Genomic DNA, 19530 nt, shown 5'->3' on the forward strand with positions numbered 1-19530 from the left:
TTTCAGCTGTAGACCTTGGCCCTCAAGCTTAATGCTCTATTTTGATGCCAGTTCTGCCAACTAAATATTATTAATTTCTGATAAGCAGGGATCCTTTCTGCAGTGAACCATTTCAGAAAAGGTTTTCTTTTCTACTTATAGAAGATACAAAGTATCTTCTATACTTCGAGGAACATAATTAGAGGTAATTAATGTTTTTAATGTGTTAAAGCATATTTGTAGATTCCAAAGTGTGAAACAGTAGCTCTCTGATTTCCATTTCAAATTAAAATCCATTACACTTCACTTTAGCAGGAAACAGGTTATTAAGATGACCAAAAGGATCTGATTTAAATTTCAGGAAACTTCACATAAGCAGAGAGGGAGTCAAAGATGTTGTTCATTAAAAGTTAAAAAAAAGAGAGAGAGCTCATAGAAAGAAATTTAATTTCATATATTTTAACTTTTATAGTCAAGTATAAATTTTTCTTTCTTTATATGCCAGTTGTAACAGACATAAAGTATTCCTTTTGTGTGTAAAGCTTTTGACACTCAGGTTTCTCAAGCTGTAATAAAAGCTCAGATAAGGAAACAGAATATGACACAGGATAGCTCAGCAATTAATCATTCTGTGTCCCATTCCAAATTGTGTTATCCATTGCAAAAACTCTACTTAATACATTAAAGTTTTATACATTTTTCACTGTCTACTACTACGTGAAATATTCAAAAAGCCCTTGGTATAATAAAATAGCTGTTACAAAAGCTTTTTTATGATGAATATTGTAATCAAGATGCAAGAAATGAATTTTGTGCCCGCTTCTAAAACTGTAAGTAATGCATTCTTAAGAAACAGCAAAAAAAAGTATAATTTTTCAAGCTAACTACCCAATTTAAACCATTGGGTCAACATTAGGAGGAAGAATATTTGGTAATTATTACAAATATTAAAATGATTTCTACTCATGTTTCAAAAAATCTACTACGATATTTCTATATATTTTAATGGCATAGAGGAATCTAAGGCACTTTTATCTATTGATCAGAATTGGGTGGTGATGTGGTATGTTTTGTTTTAAAGGTAAAATAAACTTTTCCATAATTAAAATATACTGTAGATATGCTTGGCACATTGAAATTTCAAAATTAAAAATGCAAGTACATACTTTCCTGGACAGTCTCTTCATTTAGAATACCTTTTTCTTTCTATCTCCTCATGACCCAATTTACCCACTGACCCTCTGCCTTCCTTGTCTCCTAAAGCCAAAGTTTCCCCTCTTCTGACATGACCTTTGTTACACTACTTCTCACTTTTTAGTCTAGCATCAGAACAGGGTGTCCCAACCTCAGCATTACTGCATTTGGAGTCAGATAATTTTTTTGTCAGAGGGATCTGTCCTGTGCATTGTACGATATTTATCCGCTTCCCTGATCTCCGCCCACTAGGTACCAGAGACATGACCACTACTCCTAGATGTCATAACCAAAGCTCTTAATATATTGTCAAGTGTCCCTGACATTTCACAAACAAAATCATTCCTGCTTGGGAACCACTGTATTAGAGAAACTGAGGTACATAACTTCATGTTCACCTTTGAATATATGCCTCTTTGTATAGGAGTTTGTTCAGAGGTGATGCTCAGTAAATATTTAAGAGAATGCAGAATAAGAGAGTATATTATTATTGCAGTAAATTGCTAGAATAATAAATATGTTAGCCTTAAAAATTGAATTTACAGTTTCATTTGAGGACTTAAGAATACTTAATACTATATCCATTTTTGGATTTGTTTATTTCTCAATATTTGGAATAAAAAGAAGAGAGACAATAGTGTTTGTCCATGTTGATAGAGCTTATTTAAACTTTGTGGTTCATAAATTTCTAATGGGACTCAATCTCCTGTAGTTTTTTCATTTTCTTTTTTTTAACTGTTAGAGAAAGATTACATCTAAATCTATTCAAAAGGAGAACAAAGGAGAAAAGCAATGTGAAAAGTGGAAAGGAGCAAAAAAAGAAAAAAAAAGGGAGAGGAAGAAAGAATAAGTGAGCAAGATACAATAGACTTTTCTATACTTATACACCCATTTATAAAGAAGCTGAATTTAAATAAGAATATTTTTTAATGAAAAGTATATCTTTCAATTTGAAGATAGTGAAAAAGTAATTCAATTGTTATTGTTTTTCTTGACATTTAATATTACGGTTAATTTTCTAACAGATATACAAGGGAAAAAACAGGAAAGAGAAAGATGAGAAATTATTTTTGAGAAAGAAAATTTGAACAAAAGAAAGACAATGAAGAAAATAAAGGGAATATTTTATGAGAATAAAAGAAATAAAATTTGAATTCTTTAAAAAGCACGTTTAAGATTTCTAAAGGATCCCAAATCCTTTTACACAACACGTAGATCAATTAATAACACTTGAATAATAATTCAACGTAGTTTTAAACAATAATTTCCCTGTAGAGGATGTTAGAAGTTAAGGGAACAAAAAATTACTTTGTTTTACTGATTATGAGGTAAATGAAAACACGTAAAATTTATCCAAATGATTTTGACTTATGTATAATTTGGATTTCATTTAGTTCTGGATTCCTGACTTAAGAAATCATGGAAAAAAAATAAATAAGCCCAAGTATTAGAGAACTATTCATTCAGAGTATTTGGTGTTTATATTCATTATCAAAATTTGCACGCAATGGTTAACAGCACTGGATCTAGATCTAGACTAGCTGAATTAAGATTGGCTCCACTTTCTAACTGTGTGACCCTGGATTTGGGTTCCCCCAGAAGCAGACCCTGAGATAAGCATTCAAGAACAAATGGTCTCCCAGGGAAGGGATCACAGGAAACACTGGTAAGGGACTGGGGAGGTGAGAAAAGGAAAAAGTAAGGAAACCGAAACAAAGAATGTGGTATGAAGCCAGCCCTCCGAGGGGAACTGGAGCTTCATTTTACAGGGGAACTCTCAGTCTGTGCAGAACACACTTTATAGTTGTCCCAGCTGTGGAAGCTGAATTGCAATTTGTTTGTTTTTTTTCAATCTGCCATTTTTCTGTCTTTCACTGGTTGAGGGCTGCTCCTTGGGGCAGTAACTCTGTGGCACCTCAGTTTATCCTGAATGGAGCTGAGTATGCTCTGTGGCTCCTCGGGCAGAAAGCGGCAGGGGTTTGCTGTATGCAGTACTACCTTATATTTCAAATTTTGTACTCGAAATATACCCTAACACCGGTATGGTCTTTATAAATTGAATTAACAAAATACAAGCTTTTAGATTAACAAAAATTAAATATAATAAGTATTAGAATAACCATTCATGAGTACTTGGTACTGTGCTAAGTGCTAGAAAATTATTTGGGTAATTGCAGCAGTATTTACACTGGAAACTGAGACTTCATCTGGTCTTTTTGGATTCCTCATGCTATTAGGATATCAGGTACCACTGATATTCACTGGAAATGCTGATCTGCAGAGCAGAGTACCGAAGAAATCCAAAGAGTGGAAACCAAGTGTCTCTATTTAAACATGTCCAGTATCAAATGTTCAAAGAACGGTATAATACCCATATAAGTAAAACCCTCAAAAATTCAACTTTTCTATGTTTCTCAGTTAAAGAACCCTGGAAACTGAGGTTCCTTTGAATCCAAAGGGAACGTGGAGTGGACAGGGGCGTTTGGAAGTCATAAGTACAAACCACGACGTTAGGGTCAGTTATAGAAATGGAGATTGTATTTTATTTATTTGTTTTGGTTTTAATATTCAACTAATTTTAATATTCAACTAATTTTCCTCTCATCTCTCCTTTTTCTCACTATTTTATAAAGGATATGGTGTTTTTGCCTAATTTCATGATTCGGTCTATAGTAATGAATACTGAGATGGGATTACGATAGAATTAGAAGGAGAGAGAGAATGAATATAAACTTGGAAATCCTGCATCCATTAACTGATGAGACTTTGGCTTGCCTCAATTTTTGATTGAACCACAGTTATGTTATGTTAGGCAGCAATATGCCTCCTTTTTCCCCTCACCCAGTTTGGAAGTATAAACACCTATTTGAGCAGGTGGAGAGGGGAACTGTGGAGAGATGGCAGGTGACAGTGGAGAATCCCTTATTATCACCAAAGATGTGGAAAGAATATATGTTTTCTATGGCTCAAGTGAAGCCCATAGGAGGAAGTTGGGCTTCATTCAGCCTTTATGCTGGGACCCCATTCCAGAAGGCTGATCACTAGGAGCGGATATTTAAAGAGCAAGAAGCTATGGCATGTGCTGCAGGAGGCAGTCACTGAGGAGCCCCTGAAGGGAGCTGGAACAGATTCTGCTCACCAGGGAGCTGAACAGATAGGAGGATCTCTAACATGGGGCCCCTCAGAAAGCCAGCACTTTGATGCAACCATATATCTCCTTCTTCTTTTCAGTTTTTGCCCCCAAAATGCTAAAGCAGAGAAGCAGGCAACAAGGAAGAGCAAAGGGCACATCAGGCTCTATTCATACCTCAGGTTTTTTGGGCCTAGTCATACTTGGCTGCAGACAGTTGAGGGGATGACTGGATAGATAGGGAAGAGATGAAAATTAGTTTCTACAGAGCTTGGCTGAGTGGAGCCACTGGAGAAAATGCAAAGTCATTGTATATCTCTATCCTACCGACTTCAGTTATGGGGGCGGGGGTAAGCATGCTCAAAAAAGCCAGAAAAGGGGAGTAAAAAAGAAGAAGAAAGACCAAGGCTGAAATAAATTACTTTAAGTCAGGGGGTTATTAGGATTACAGATCCTGTTTTTCCATACCCCTCAATACGTTTTTAAAGTTGCCATACATAATACACAATAAAAAATTAATGTGCTAAATTCCATATACCAAAATTTATATACATATGCAGTTTTTTGGTGTGACATCTATGTGTGCATACACATAAATGTATACTTAGAAAAGTAAAAGTTTTATATACCTACATTCTCTGGGAATAAAGCTATAACACCATTTATGTGATGTATTAGAACTGTATTCATAATTATAAGGTTCAGAAAACCTTGTAGGATTATGGATAGGGAGTAATATTTTGAATATTTTGGTATTTCTTGATAACCCCTCATGAACTCAACTCTCTTCTCCTTTCTGGAACCATCCCAAGATGTAAGCTCACATAGGTTTGCATATCATATTAAAAAGAGTATAGGTAGCATTTAATTGGACACTATCAGAAAGCACAAAGTGTTAAAGACAGGCCAAACACCTACATAGTGCCTACCATGGCATTACCTTTGATGAAGTTAGAAAAGTTAAAAATACATGAAGAAGCACAAATAAGTCTGGAGTATTTTCATCATAGGAAAAATATCTCTAAGCTTTCTTTTCTGAGGCTCTCTTATGAATGAAGACTGTGTTCTCTTATTTATATTTATGATTTCTGAGCTGTGATTTATTATGCTCTAGAATTTTAGCCAGCATTTGGCTCTTTTTGACTCATACTGACATTTTCAATAATCTCTCAGAAATGCCAGATCGTAAATGCATATAATTACCAAAATATAATAAATCACAAAGCAACTTTAAAGAAAGGTTGTTTAACAATAATGATAGAAGCTTATGAAGTAGGAACTTTGCCATGCGAAACAGGTCAGATCTGAGTTTTAAATAAAATACTTACCTCTCAGTTCATTTACAAGTAAAAGGTGGAAATTTTCTCATATAAAATTAGGATAAAATGAAATTTTCCTTCTGGAAACCCCAGAGCAGGAGATTTTACATTTGAAATCAGGATTTGGTGAATTATCATTTTTTGGGGGGGAGTTACCAAGACCAGCAAATATTGAACCTTCTGTACTAAATCGAAGAGAATATCACAGTCATGGATATTCAAAACTAGGTTTTACTAAATTTTATGAAGTTAGACTCACCAATAAGAATCAAACACTCTATACAGTTTTAGTATTAAGCATGCCCTAGTATTATTAAAATTATTCATAAAATTATAATTCATGAGTATTAAAACATTGGTAATTTTCTACTAATCATAGCCTCCATTCTTATTGCTTTAATTTACTATAGTAAAAATCATTAATAGTATTTACAACAATTACGTTGAATTTTAGTTAAGTATTCGGTTTTTATCACATCCATGTGTTACTTACTCTGTGAGGTTTGAGTGTCGATGAACTTCTTTATCAAGGCATCAGTAGTTTGGGTATAAAGACTGAGAGCATATCTCAGAGACTGCAGATCTGGGCTTTTCTCCAAGAAATTTTTTTTGAGGCCATTTCCTCCAGCATGGAAGTATTGCTAAAAAGAAAATAAATAATGTAAGCAGAAGCATTTGAAAAGGGGTATTGAAGGAAGGGCTTTATTGCGGTAACAGTAAAGCTCTAATGGAATAATGCCTCAGTTCCCTCAGTATCTCTGAAATGATGCTCTACATCACAGATCCTTGAGGCTTAAGACTTTTCTTCTCATTCAAAACTTTATTTAAGCATATGAGATCTTGAAGATACAGTGGTCAGAATCCTTTAGAATGACATGTTTAGGTAATAATTGTCAACTTGGTTACTGACTTCTGTTTCCAGAGCATAAGAAAAATATCCGGAGTTGCCAAAATTTCACAAGGAAAGTAGATCTTAGTTACATATTTCCTGATACTAGTTTGTCACTTTAGACCAGATATCTGCTAGTTCATCTTCCCCATCCTCTAATAACACAATGGTGCAGATGTAGGCTAACCTAAAGACACAGAGTGGTCCTTAGAAAGTCAACATTCCGATAGAAGTTTTTTGTTTTTGTTTTTGCTATTGTTATCCGACAAACTCAAAATACAACAATATTTATAGGTAAGATAATAGAGAGGATATAGGCTCTTTGACAATAAATATGGTCACAATAAAGGATGTTAGCATTTTGCATGCTGCAAATATTATGCACGACATCTCTTTGGAAAGCTGAATATCTAGATATGTGATACAACTGTCTTTCCTCCCCAAACATTTAGACATAATATACTATTTATAATATTCTGTTCATGTTAGATAAATGGTTCTCTCTCTCTGTACCAACAATATTAAACTACACACTCATTGCAACGTGGCTAACTATGATCTGTAATCTCACAAAATGACATATTTTGAAGAAGCTCAACAAATAACTAATATATGCTCTTAAATGGATATGTGTCATCCCTCTATTCCACTACTCAAAAAATTCTGAGCTAAAACAAGTCAATGAACTGAAAAATCATAACTATCTCAATTTTCTCCCCTTTTCAAGGGGAGATGTAGAAAAATATTCTGCATATTTGTAGGCATCTGAGAACACTTTTAAATAGCGTAGTAGAGAAGATTCAGGCGGTAGGCCAGAGAAAGTAGCCAGTGGGGATATATGAACAAAGATTGCTCCAATTACACTTTCCCCAAGGAGAAAAAATTCCATTTCCTGATTTTAGTTGAGTGCACTGTGAGAACACAAGTCTGGCAAAAGATAGGTATAATTATGAAGAGGAGGCATAGAAAAATAGAGAGAGTAGTTTCTTACTTTTTAAGAGATGACAAAGATATAATATTTTAAATCATCCTACACTTGAATCTTCCTGTAAAAATGTTGAAGTATTTTCACAAGTAGAAAGCATTTATTGAGAATGACACCAGAATTGTTTCAGGTGTCTTGGTAGATAAAAAAAAAATATATGATAGTTCCTTTTTTCAGAAAACATGGTATGATATTTAAGGTAGATAAATATTAAATGTATTTAGTGAGAGCAGACGATTTAGTTTGGTCTTGACGTTTCTCCTAGAGGAGTGGTGGGGTGCTATCTGGAGGTGTGTTAATGTAATGAACCAAGGAGCTGACAGGGTAGATAGGTAGGTATGAGTCGGACGGAGAGGGACAATGAAGAGTTAACGAGGCTCGGAGACTGTGCAGCAGCAGAACGTACACAACGAGGTACCTGGTGGTACCTGGTACCTTTCTCACTTCCCTGCGCTCCCCTTCGCTCGCCTGCAGTCAGTTAACTGCAGATGACCATTATATTACCTTATTTTAGGGGTGCTAGACCAGTACCAGTAAAATTAGTTAACTGAGCATACCCTCATAGTTCCTACAATGCGGGCGTATGATAGCCCATGTACGGACACACACTGCGCATGCCCCGGCCAGAATCAGGATGGTCTGAAGAAGGGACAGGGAATTTGCGCCTTTCAAGGTAGGAAGGACAGGAGAACAAATAAACTTATGGCCCATAAAAAGTCAGATCCCCAATTTCTAATCGCACTCGATTTTTATTGAGCTAGCCACTTGGACTTTCTTCCAACTGTACTTTACTCAGCCTACTTTACTTAATAAAGTCACTTCTGTTTGCTGGTTTTCTCTGCTCTGTGTTCCTTCTTCCAGATTCGGACCTCCATACAAATCTTTCTTGGGGGATCGAAGGGCCGAGCCCAGACTCTTACACAACACAAACACCTGAATATTGATAACTTAGCCATCAGATGAAATAACTCACCCTAGAAATAAAGAGCAGTGGGATAAACTGAATCAAGAATAGGCAGGATCTCTGGAAGGAAATCCTTTCTCTCACTCTATGTTTTTCAGACAGGCTCCACCCTTATATGCTGCAGGTGTAAGAACAATGATTTCAAATACAGATAATGAGGGAGGTATATAATTCTATTGGGGAAGGAATCAGTAGAGTTTTCCAAAAAGGTGACCTCTTTGGCATTTATCAGTTTCTCAGCACTGCCATTTTAAATATCAGTAGCCACTAGATACATGACTACAGTGGACTAGAGGAAGAAGGCAATCTCCCTGGGTAACCAAGAGAAACCCTAGGAGTCCCAGCACTACTTAAGAATAATTGAAGTTCTTGTAGTTCTCACGAGATATTTCTTTGGTATAGTTTAAACTGTACTGTTTTGCTACTAGTATTCTATTCTCATCACAAAACTTGTGCTGCCTGGAAATTTCAAGTTGTCTCTAGGCAGTAAAAGAGCCTGGAAAAGTTGAGATGACATCTTAGTCTTAAAGATTCACAATGCTTATTATCATATTAAAGGCTCTGAGACTCTCTGTGGTAAGGAAATCTGTTGAACCTTTCATTAACACACAGTAGTCTCCCTTATCAGCAGGAGAGACCTTCTAAGGCTCTCAGTAGGTGTCTGAAACTGCAGATAGTACCAAGCCTTACATACATACTGTTTCTTCCTATATATACATATCTATGATAAAATTTAATTTATAAATTAGGCCCAGTAAGGGTTTAACAACAATAACTAATAATAGAATAGAACAATTATAACAATATATTGTAATAAAAGTTATGTAAATGTGGCATTATTAAGCAAAATAAGGGTTACTTGAACACAAGCACTGTGATATCAGTACAGTTGATCTGATAACCAAGATCTAAGATACTAAGTGACTAATGGGTGGGTAGTATATACAGTGTGGAGACGCTAGACATAGGGATGATTCACATTCTACAGGGTGGCTAAGATTTCATCACGCTACTCAGAATGCTGTCCAATTTAAAACATATGTATTGTTTATATCTAGAATTTTCCATTTAATATTTTTGGACCGTGGTTGACTGAGGGTAACTGAAACCACAACAAGTGAAACCATGGATAAGGGGGACTCTGTACTTGGTTCTTAAAATCATGTGGCTACAGAACACCAATCATGCAGGATACTTATTAACACACTTGGGGGCAAACATATTTCATGGATTATGATTTAGGAAATCCTACAATAGAAGAATATGACTGGACTTCATATAATTGAGACACTTCTGAGGGTATAGAAAGCTTTGTGGAAGAAGGGAACTAGAGTTAGATTATGAAGGCATAAACTATGTATTCATTCTTGAGCTCCCTAAAATTTTATAGGAAGACACGTTTTTACTATGAAGGCATTATCTTCTAGGTCTTTGTAAGATGGGGGACTAATCATGAAGTGGAAAACATGAATAAGATATGAGTTTGTTACTGAGGAAAACCTAAGGGTCTCCACAGAGTTTTAGGTTATGACACAGAACTGACTTCTGCTAAAATCTCTAGCAGGACAGGAAGTTAAGAGAATATTTGTAGGAGAAGAAATGATACTTTTGTCTTCTGGAGTGCATTGTATAATAGGAGATGTTGCAAGACAAACCCCGGACACAAGTTAGCAATATTAGAAGAGAAAACAAGTTGCAAGATGCTAAGAATAAAAGTCTCCATTCAGTGAACAAAGACAAATAACACATGCCATAGGCTCCTCACTCCAAGAGCAAAGGAGATGATTTCTATGGTTATGCAAATGCAACCTTGATGAAATGCTACTTTATGGAAGCCTTTCACACAGTGTTCAGAACCTGGGCAACAGCTTCCAAGAGCATGAATCTCCTTATCTCACAAGCACAGATAATCAAGAGAAAAGAGGATGTAGTCAACTACCAGTACCTTGTCATTCAGTGATTCCATATTCAGTTTTGGCTCTTTGAAAGATCCCCTGAAGGAGCAGGAGAGCATGTATTTTGCTGAGGCTTGGGTTTGAAGGATATAAATGTGGGGCTGATGTGTGGGAGTGAATGTCTTAGCTATTACAACCTTCTACCCATAGCTCAGTGCAGCTGAATTGATCTCCATTAGTTATAATATTTTGTAGGGGAATTATATCCTACAGGAGAATATGTGAACGTGCAGTTTTAAAGCCTTTGGATGTTTCCCTTATGCATGTGGAAAGTGGATTATTCTCCACTGGTTCTAAACAAAACGCTATGACTCAGTTTATTATTGTTCCTCTGCAACCTGCAGTATAATCCCCAAACCACCAGTTTGATTTGTTCAGATGTTTTACTTAGACTGGGGCAAATTAGCAGAAAATAATTGGCAAAATATCATGTTGGGACAGGTCATTTCCTGTCCAAGAAAAGTCCAAGAAAGGACTTTCATCAGAGGACCATGGAGGAGATGGTTCTTTAGTACTGTGAAGGATCAGGATGTCAGCTGGGTGACATTCTCCCTACCCTTGTCCCTGTCCTGGCTGATATTTTCAATATGGACTTGGACAAAGGCAGAAAGTGTGTTTTTCAAATGTGCAGTTGAGCCAAAGCTTAAAATTATTATATTGGATGACAAAATAAGGCTTCAGAAAGGTCTTGGCAGTCAGGAATGGTGGGTGAACATTTATAGGATCAGATGACGAAGAGCAAAGAAAAAGGCCTGTAGTCATGATAAAATGTTTACTGCCAACTTCAGAATGGGGGTGACTTAGCTTAACATCAGTACAATTTTAAAAGCCATAAAGATTTATTTGCTCTCAAGTACAGCATGATTTAATAAGCGATGGTACAACTATCAAAGCTAATAAAATCTTAGCATGCATTAATACAGGTAGACAGGTCAAGACAAAGCAACAACATTCTCTGCTGCGTGGTTAGAACAAATCTGGAATATTAGGGTCATTCCTAGGCTTCATCATTTATAGGAAGCATGAAAAATTAGAGGGCATTCAAAGGTGGATGAGTAGAATTTTCTAAGGTCTAGAAGACATTTTATTTAATAAATGGCCGCAGAAAACTTGGGGTAGCATGATCGTTTTCTTTGATGTCTGAATGACTATCATATAGAAAAAAATAAAATTATTTTATAGTAATTTCAAAGGACAGAAGTGGGATCAACGAGCTAACAACACTGGTGTCTCTGTATGAGCCGAGGAGGGAAGATGTTGGATTATGTTCCCAATTCTGAGATTTTAGAATCCTCTTCACCTTTTTGACTCTGCCCTTTACTTTAAAATGTGCTAGGAAAAATGTGATTCTTCATCCTTCTTCTGTGCAATGCAATTTTTGCATAGATTATTTAACCTCACCGAACGTCAGTTCATTCATTTGTAGAATGGGAACAGAAATATCCACAGTGTCTGACGGTGGCATGGTAAAGATGAAACGAGTTACTCTATCTGAAACATCGTAAAGTTCTTCCTACTTCTAAGAAAATATACTTAATTGGTAGAATAACTATCCAGACTCTAGCCCTGCTTTGTTTCCTGAGCACAAGCCCTGTCTCCTGCAGTTTACTGCATATTTATTTCCATGTTTCTGCCACCATATCTAACTCCAAGGTGGCAATAAAAAAATTACCCTCCTGCCTTATTTGCCATTTTCCTCGGTGGAACCATGCTTTCCCAACCATTTGGCTAAAACCTTGAAGCATCCTGGGCTCCTCCCTTACTCTTACTCTAATTTCAGTTGCCAAATTCCAGTGACTCCGCCTTTCTTGTGTCACTCATCTCCATCTTTCACTTTCTACTCCTAAGGCCACCACCCTGGTGATAGCCCTCATCATCTTATGCATTAAGTAACTGTAACTGATCTCTGTGACTGCGATTTTGAATTATTCAATCCATTTTGCCCATACTCATAAAATTCCAATTGCTAAAATGTCACTTTTAGCATGCCATGTATTTTCAAAATTATAAATGGCTCTTCTTTTAAAGAATCCACTGAGAGTGCAAAAGGACATCTGTACTTTCAACCCTAACATTTCCTGTAACCTTGTTTTACATGTTTTTACTATGAAAACCTCCAATTAAATCTAGTTTGGTCAATAGAATGGTCTAGTTACTGACTCTTAGCCCTCTGGCCATGTCCCTTTCCATGGTGAAATCCTTTTTTCTTGATTATGGTCAAGTCATGAGATTTCCTCTAAGAAAAATTTGTCTCTCCTATCCAGCCTGTGAACTCCCTTCCATCCCATCACTCCTTTGGCTTTTCCTGATCTCTTGAGTTCATAGAGGTTGTCCACTCCTCTAAATCCTTACCACTTTTTACCTGTGCCCCTCGATTATCATCTGTGTCACCCTATTCCATCTCTTATACTGTTGTTTTGTAAGTTAACATGTATCATGATCAAATTTTTAATGTGCCTTTTCTATCTTTTAATCTAGACTAGAAACTCCTTGAGAAAAGGACTAGCACTGCTTCCCAGAGGGGAGTCTCAAAAAACACTGAAGAATCCCAAGGGGTTTGTGCTGTATAGAGAGAGGATGCTGTGCCCAGGAAACCAAAAGGCCAGAGGGCAAAGCCTTAAGGACCTAAACTACTGCTTTGGGGTAAAGAATCAGATTTAATAGTTAGCTTCACTGAGAGAGAATGAAGAGTTTATTGAGAAAGGAAGGAGAAAAAGGAACAGGTTGCAGTAGAGTATATGGGATCTTGGTTAGTAGAAAGGAGCTCTTCCAAAATAAACCAGTTCTCAGGCAACATGGTAGTTATATTCATGAAGTGCTTTCTATATGACAGGAACTGTTTCAATTATTTTATGTGTGTTTACATTTAATTTTCTGACAATAATCCCTTAAACCCTATTTTTATTCCTGTAGGAGTAACTTGCATACTCATGTTTCTATTGCTTTCTTAATCACCCACTATCTCGATATTCTAATGCACAGTGGTATAATTTCCCACATAGTTTCAAATATTTTAATTACATTTGCACTTGTATTCATTATCTGATATTTGTCAAGTCTTCCACCCTTTACAATAATATGCTAATGAAGGGGGGCCTGGTGGGGAGCACTAATATATATGAATGAGGGTTGGGAAGAGTTATATATGAAGTATCATTTCCTTTATCTTGAAAAATATCCAGAGATTTTTTTTGTTTCTTGTATTCTTCATGAAATTGCAAAAAAAAAAGAAAAAGAAAAAAAAAAAAGAAAAAGAAAGCATTTCGGACTTGATTGTAATTTCTGAGAGAAAAAATGAGTACTGCTTAATTAGGATAAAAATCATTGCATGCTTAGCAAGACAGTCCTTTTAAAATCCCAATTACAAACTCTTTAAATTCTTCAACTCTATTTGTCATATATTTGAAGATATTTTATAATCTATTTTTACTGACTGATGGGAAGCATGCTAATGGTTCTTCACAAGTTTGCAAGAAGAATTTACTTTTCGATTACATATACTATTTTGGTAGCAATTTTCCATCATTATTTTTTTTTCCTTATGATACCTGAATCATAATTTTGGTAAATTCGAGCAGATAATTCATTTTGTAAACTTAGATAAAATAATAATAACCTGCCTTTATCAACTGTGGTTTACTTTAGAAAATTGTTTGATAGATATTTTAAAAATTATTTTCTACTACAACTGGAATCCCCTTTTATACATCATATCAGATTAAGCTATTCCCTTACTTCTCCCAACAAAATGAAGTTCAAATTCTTTACCTTTAAGCCTCAGTATTTTGGCTCCAATCCATTGTTGCTTTTATTCTCTATAATGCTCAACCAGTCATGATCTGTTCCTCTACAATAGACTATCTGAAGTTTTCAGGTTTAGCCACACCTTCTGTTATTTCACTCATACTTTTCTCTAGGTCTACAATTTATCCCATAAACTCCAAATTTGCCTCTCTAGGAAGCGTTTCCCTAAAGAGAATTTAGTAGCCTTACCACACTCCTAGTACTTTGTTCACATCTCTTTTATTTTATCAATAGTAGATATTTTTGTCCCTAAGAGCGGGGTCTCTCTTATCTCTAGCCACCTCTTCATTGCTCAATATATTTTCTATATACAGTAAATCTTCAAATAATAATTTTTGAAGTATAGTACTCCAAACTAGGTAGGGTACTTTGTTCTTTCTATGAGTAGCTGAATTTTAAATAATATAAAAACTATACTAATAATGATTTTTTTAAAAAGCAGATGCTGAGAAGCAGCCACCAAAATTGCCTCATGAACAACAGATAGGAGGATGGGTAGGACCTTAGCCATGGTAAGAACCTCAGAGGCATAACATCACAAATCCTGCTATTTGTCTGGGATCCTGAGTATTAGAAATGGTGTTATTTGGATTAAGAAAGTAATAAGTAAATTCCAAAGCTATATTTTAACAGATATTCATATTTAGTCCAAATTCCTTCCTTTATACCAAGAAATGTAGATTTCTAGAGGGTCCTGGTCCACGTTTATCATTTTTAAACCTCTGTATTGCCACTGCATGAAATCAAATACATCTGCAGCATACACTGCAGAGCATCATGTTCAGGTCCAAATAACACGTGCTCCAGGGGAATTTGGAAAGTTGGGAAAAATAAAAACTGCCAGCTTTTTTTTCTGAGTATTTTTAAACTTCATCATAAAATAACTTGAGGATTGTTCAAGGTATAAGAATTTCCTTAGATTTGGAGATTCATGCTCAGGTTGAGTACTTCCTATTGGAAAAAAAATGTCTCCTGTTTCTCTTTGAAAGAAACCCACCTTTCGGGAAATCTCACAGCAGTTCTGAGTCTCCCTGGCATAGTCTAAGACTCAAAAGTTAAACTAGGACCCCTTCAAACTAGAGTTTCCCAACCAGCATATCTAATAGCTTGCACATACTGATTATTAGCTATCTGCTGCATTCATAGCTGCTGCCTTTCTACTTTTGTTTTTAAATACTATTGATTTGGTTGAGTTGGCAGGAGAATGGAATGTCTCAAAGCCCAATCATGCTACCTGCAGTAGATCACTAATTTCTGTTACTTGTACCATATTCTACACTTTTGACTTATAATTGAAACTACATGTAACTGGTATGACAGAATCACCCGAAAAAATTTTATTACCTAAGAGAGTTTAATATTTTTATCAATACTTGTGCAGAGATTGAAGGATTTTAAATTATTTTTAAATAATTAAGAAATAATCTAAATAATTGAAATATGGCATTATAATTTAGAAAGAACTTATCACTGAAGAACTATTATCCATTTTGGCCTGCTACATTTTACCTACACTTTCTTACCATCTAGTGACATGTGACATAGGAACAAGGACTTTAGAGTTTGGAATTATTTCTCAGCAACTGACTTTAGAGTTTGGAATTATTTCTCAGCTCTGCCAATCACTTGCAGCTCCGTGGCCTTGGACAAAAAATTCAACCCCCCTTAGCCTCCATATTCTTGACCTATCTAACACTCAGGAAAATTATAAGAATTAGGAGAAATGATGTACACACCTGAAAGATATTTGAAAAAATGAAAAGCACTTTTTCAGTCTATATTCTACAAACTCAGTAGCATTCTCCTTTTCTCACTCCCAGCTTATTTATTTAAATTGAGCTAAAGAGAAACTAAGGCTCATCTTTTTGGCAGCCTTTGTTAGTATGGGTAGCATCTGCTACTTCTAAGACCACCTCTCTTATGAGGTCTCTGCTTGCCTTATAGCATTCCCTTTGTTGGGCTTCAGGCAGACTTTGGGGTTACAATTATTTAAATAGTACTCCTCTTTCTCCTGAATTCCTAAGATAGTCAGTAGGGGCAAATCTCAGATGCAGACAAGATAAAGGGAGGTCTAGCTTTGGCTATCTGATGACAGGGCCATTCAAAGTAGATATCAGGTGAATGCCTTGGCAGATGAGCAGAAGACAAGGACAAGGGAATCTAACAACAGGCACAAGAGGCCTAACACGGTGACCCCTGAGAAAGAATTGGCATCATATAACTTGGGTAATAGGGGAACTGGAGATCTGACCTCAGGCTCTGAGGCTCTGAGGCTCTGAGGCTCAGGAGAACCAGGGTCAGACTCCAGTACTAGAAGAACAAGATAATGACACGGATCCATTTATTGGATCTTGGACACCAGGAAAGTCCTAAAGAGCAAGGCTGAATTAAAAGATCATCACAGATGACTGACAGGATAGTTGAGCTGTCAAGATGTAGATCAGGGAGGATTTTTTGGGGGGTCAGGTCTGTCTCAGAGTTTTGGCAGAGTTCAGACTACAGATTGTGGTTATGTGCCTTGATCAAAAAGAATCAGAGAAATGTTGGGATTGGGGCCAGGGGGCAGGTCTGTTGATACTTTGAATGCCACTCCCTATTTTCACAGAGCACATTTTCCTTTCTCTCTTAAAGTCATACATTGACCTAATAAAAATCAATAAAGAGCTGAATCCAGATTCTAAAAATTGTACTTTTTTTCCTATTCATGGTGCACTTCAGAGTTCTTATTTTTCTTACTAGCATTTCCCTATTTATAGGTATTAGTGCTGCTATGATTTCAAAAGTCGGTCATTTCAAAAACTATTTTTGAAAATAATTTTTAAAAAGGACTGGTTTTGTATTTTCCCCCTGTATTTCTTTTTCGTGTTTTCCATTTTTCTTTAAAAGTATTCTGCAAAATTTGCAGACTTCCAGACAATACCCTTGCTGTATCTTTAGAAACTTTTTCTGTACTCTCACTGCTAACTTCACACTCCCCAGTTTCCAGCAGGTGTTATGAAACTCACTTTGCAGATTTCATTTTGCAGTTTCTGACATTGCAGAAGCCAAAGATAGCCTCTTATTCAATGCGGACACTGCAAAACAAAAGCCAGGAGGTGATAGTTTTGTGAAGGTGTCCGATTGTTATACAGGTAGAACTGCTTTAATGAATACCATTGTAATGTCTGTTTCTATTCAGTGAGACTATTCTGTGCTCTGAAAACGGCTCCTGGTAGGTGACACTTCTTGCTATACTGTTCACTCATCCTGGATAATAGATGCTTCCCTTAGTGAAGCATGCAAACATTGGACACTGTTTAAATTTAGAAGATAATTAATTTTCGCTTTTTAATATAAACTTTTACATGTAAATATGAAATGTATACATATAAATATATAAAAAAGCTATGAAAACAAAGAACTTCTAAGTTAAATTTAGAGATCTGCACACATTTAGCCCACACTACAACTTTTGGTCAACCTATGCCTGTGAAAAATTGATGCACTGAATGCAGTGCCTTTGAGTTTTTAGCAGAAAATTAAATTATCACGCTTACTGAGAGGAGAAGATTGATCTTTCAAACATTATTTCAAACATTATTCTGATGGTCACCATGAAGCCATGTGTGCTGATGTGGAGCTTATAACAACACATAAGAAAAATTAGGATATGCCTTTCTTTGAAAATACATTTTACAACATAGGTTTCGCATATGTTTTTTTTTTAGAGATAGACAAAGGAGGGAAGCATAAGAGCAGAGTAATATGAATATGATAAGGAAATAGTATGGGTTAAATCTGACATACTCGGGAAATGTTATCTATACAACTGTCTGACATACTCGGGAGATGTTATCTATACAACTGTTATCCATGGATAACACAGCTCCACTAATATGTATCTGGGGTACCTTTCTCTGAGGGTACAGCAGGAGTCTGTATGCATATCCAAGTGCTTAATACCCTTACCTTGATGGTAGCCAGGACCACTTCCATTATGGCGCACTGTCTTGGCGTCAGACCCCTGGCATCCTCTCTAATCATGTGCTCCTGGAAAACAGGTTTACAATTGCTTATAAAATAACCAGTTTATTTGTTTAACAATTATTTTCAAACAAAGTCTGTATAGTTCCCATATGCAAACATTTTCTATTTGAAATATTTTCTTTCAATGGACACTTTTTAGATAATTTTGTCATATATTTAATAAATATCCATTTTGCCAAAAAAAATGTTAAATGTTTACTTAAAGTGCAGTACTTGATTTGTATGGTGTCTTTTTTTCCCACTTATAAGTTAATGTTAGGAAAAAAAAGAGAGAAACCTGGAAAATGCATGTATCTAATCTTTTTCATCCTTAATTCTCTGCTTTATGTTTTATAACACTAAGGAAAGTTAATTATGGAAAGGATTTAAGAGGTGAATTTTAGCTTCTCCCAATAACTACTGATAAAGACTACTTTATAATGCCTCCAATTTATTCTCTTTCTTGGATCCCCATAATGTTTTGTCATTACTAGGAAAAGCCCCGAAGAATTAACTGAATTTGAGTCTGGACATTTTCAATATTTTACAATCATTTTTCAACATTTTAGAACTGATGTCCATATTTTACAATGAATTTTCCTTATTGTTCACTGTGGACTTTCTCAACCCATCATTCAAAGCTTATTTAGGGAAATGATGGTAGAAAACTGAATACAATAATAAAGGAAACAGAAATTTTTCTAAGAGAAAATTAAAAAATTCCTGACCTTCCAAATTAATGCAGTGTTCCCAGAGTTGCTATTGTTCTAGTCGATAAGAATCAACAAATATTTATGAGCGCATTATGTGCCAGCACTGTTCCAGGTGATTCAGACATATTGTTCAATAAAGAAAGACTTTTACTCTTCTGGAACTTAAATTCTAACTTCTATAAGTGCCTTTGTGTGAATTAGAGGAAAAGACCATGTGGGAGGACACACCTCTGAGAATATATGGCTTGATTAATGGATCAGTGCCTTTGGGCAGTAATAAAAGTTGTCTCATTTTTCTATGGAGCACAGCTCCACATCAGCACACATGGCTTCATTGTGACCATCAGTCTTTCCCTTAGCTAGGCACTCTGTGCATTTCACAGATTGTACAATCACAACTAGTGGCTCATCCCTCAATTGTAGCCCTTATTCTGTTATTTAGTAGATGCCACAACTTCCTTAAAATAATCTCTGTTACTCACTTCTGCAGACTTTCAGTGCCTATCTTGGCAATTATCACCTGCTAGGCACTCAATATATCTTTGGTAATTGAATTGTACTTCCTTCAGCTTATCTTGTAGGGTACAACATGC

General features: G+C 35.8%; 1 protein-coding gene across 1 annotated transcript in view; it reads right to left on the minus strand.

Annotated features, from left to right (window-relative positions):
* Positions 1–19530, minus strand: part of LOC120604618 (protein unc-13 homolog C) — a 348907-nt gene that overhangs the window by 44156 nt on the left and 285221 nt on the right. Inside the window, exons 25-26 of the mRNA XM_039865545.1 lie at positions 18168–18248; positions 6116–6263 (exon numbers count right to left, since the gene is read on the minus strand). Of these exons, the coding sequence (XP_039721479.1) occupies positions 6116–6263; positions 18168–18248 (229 nt within the window). The remainder of the gene's footprint in view (positions 1–6115; positions 6264–18167; positions 18249–19530) is intronic.

This window comes from Pteropus medius, unplaced genomic scaffold, assembly GCF_902729225.1.
Source record: "Pteropus medius unplaced genomic scaffold, Ma_sr-lr_union100, whole genome shotgun sequence".
Taxonomy (NCBI): Eukaryota; Metazoa; Chordata; class Mammalia; order Chiroptera; family Pteropodidae; genus Pteropus; species Pteropus medius.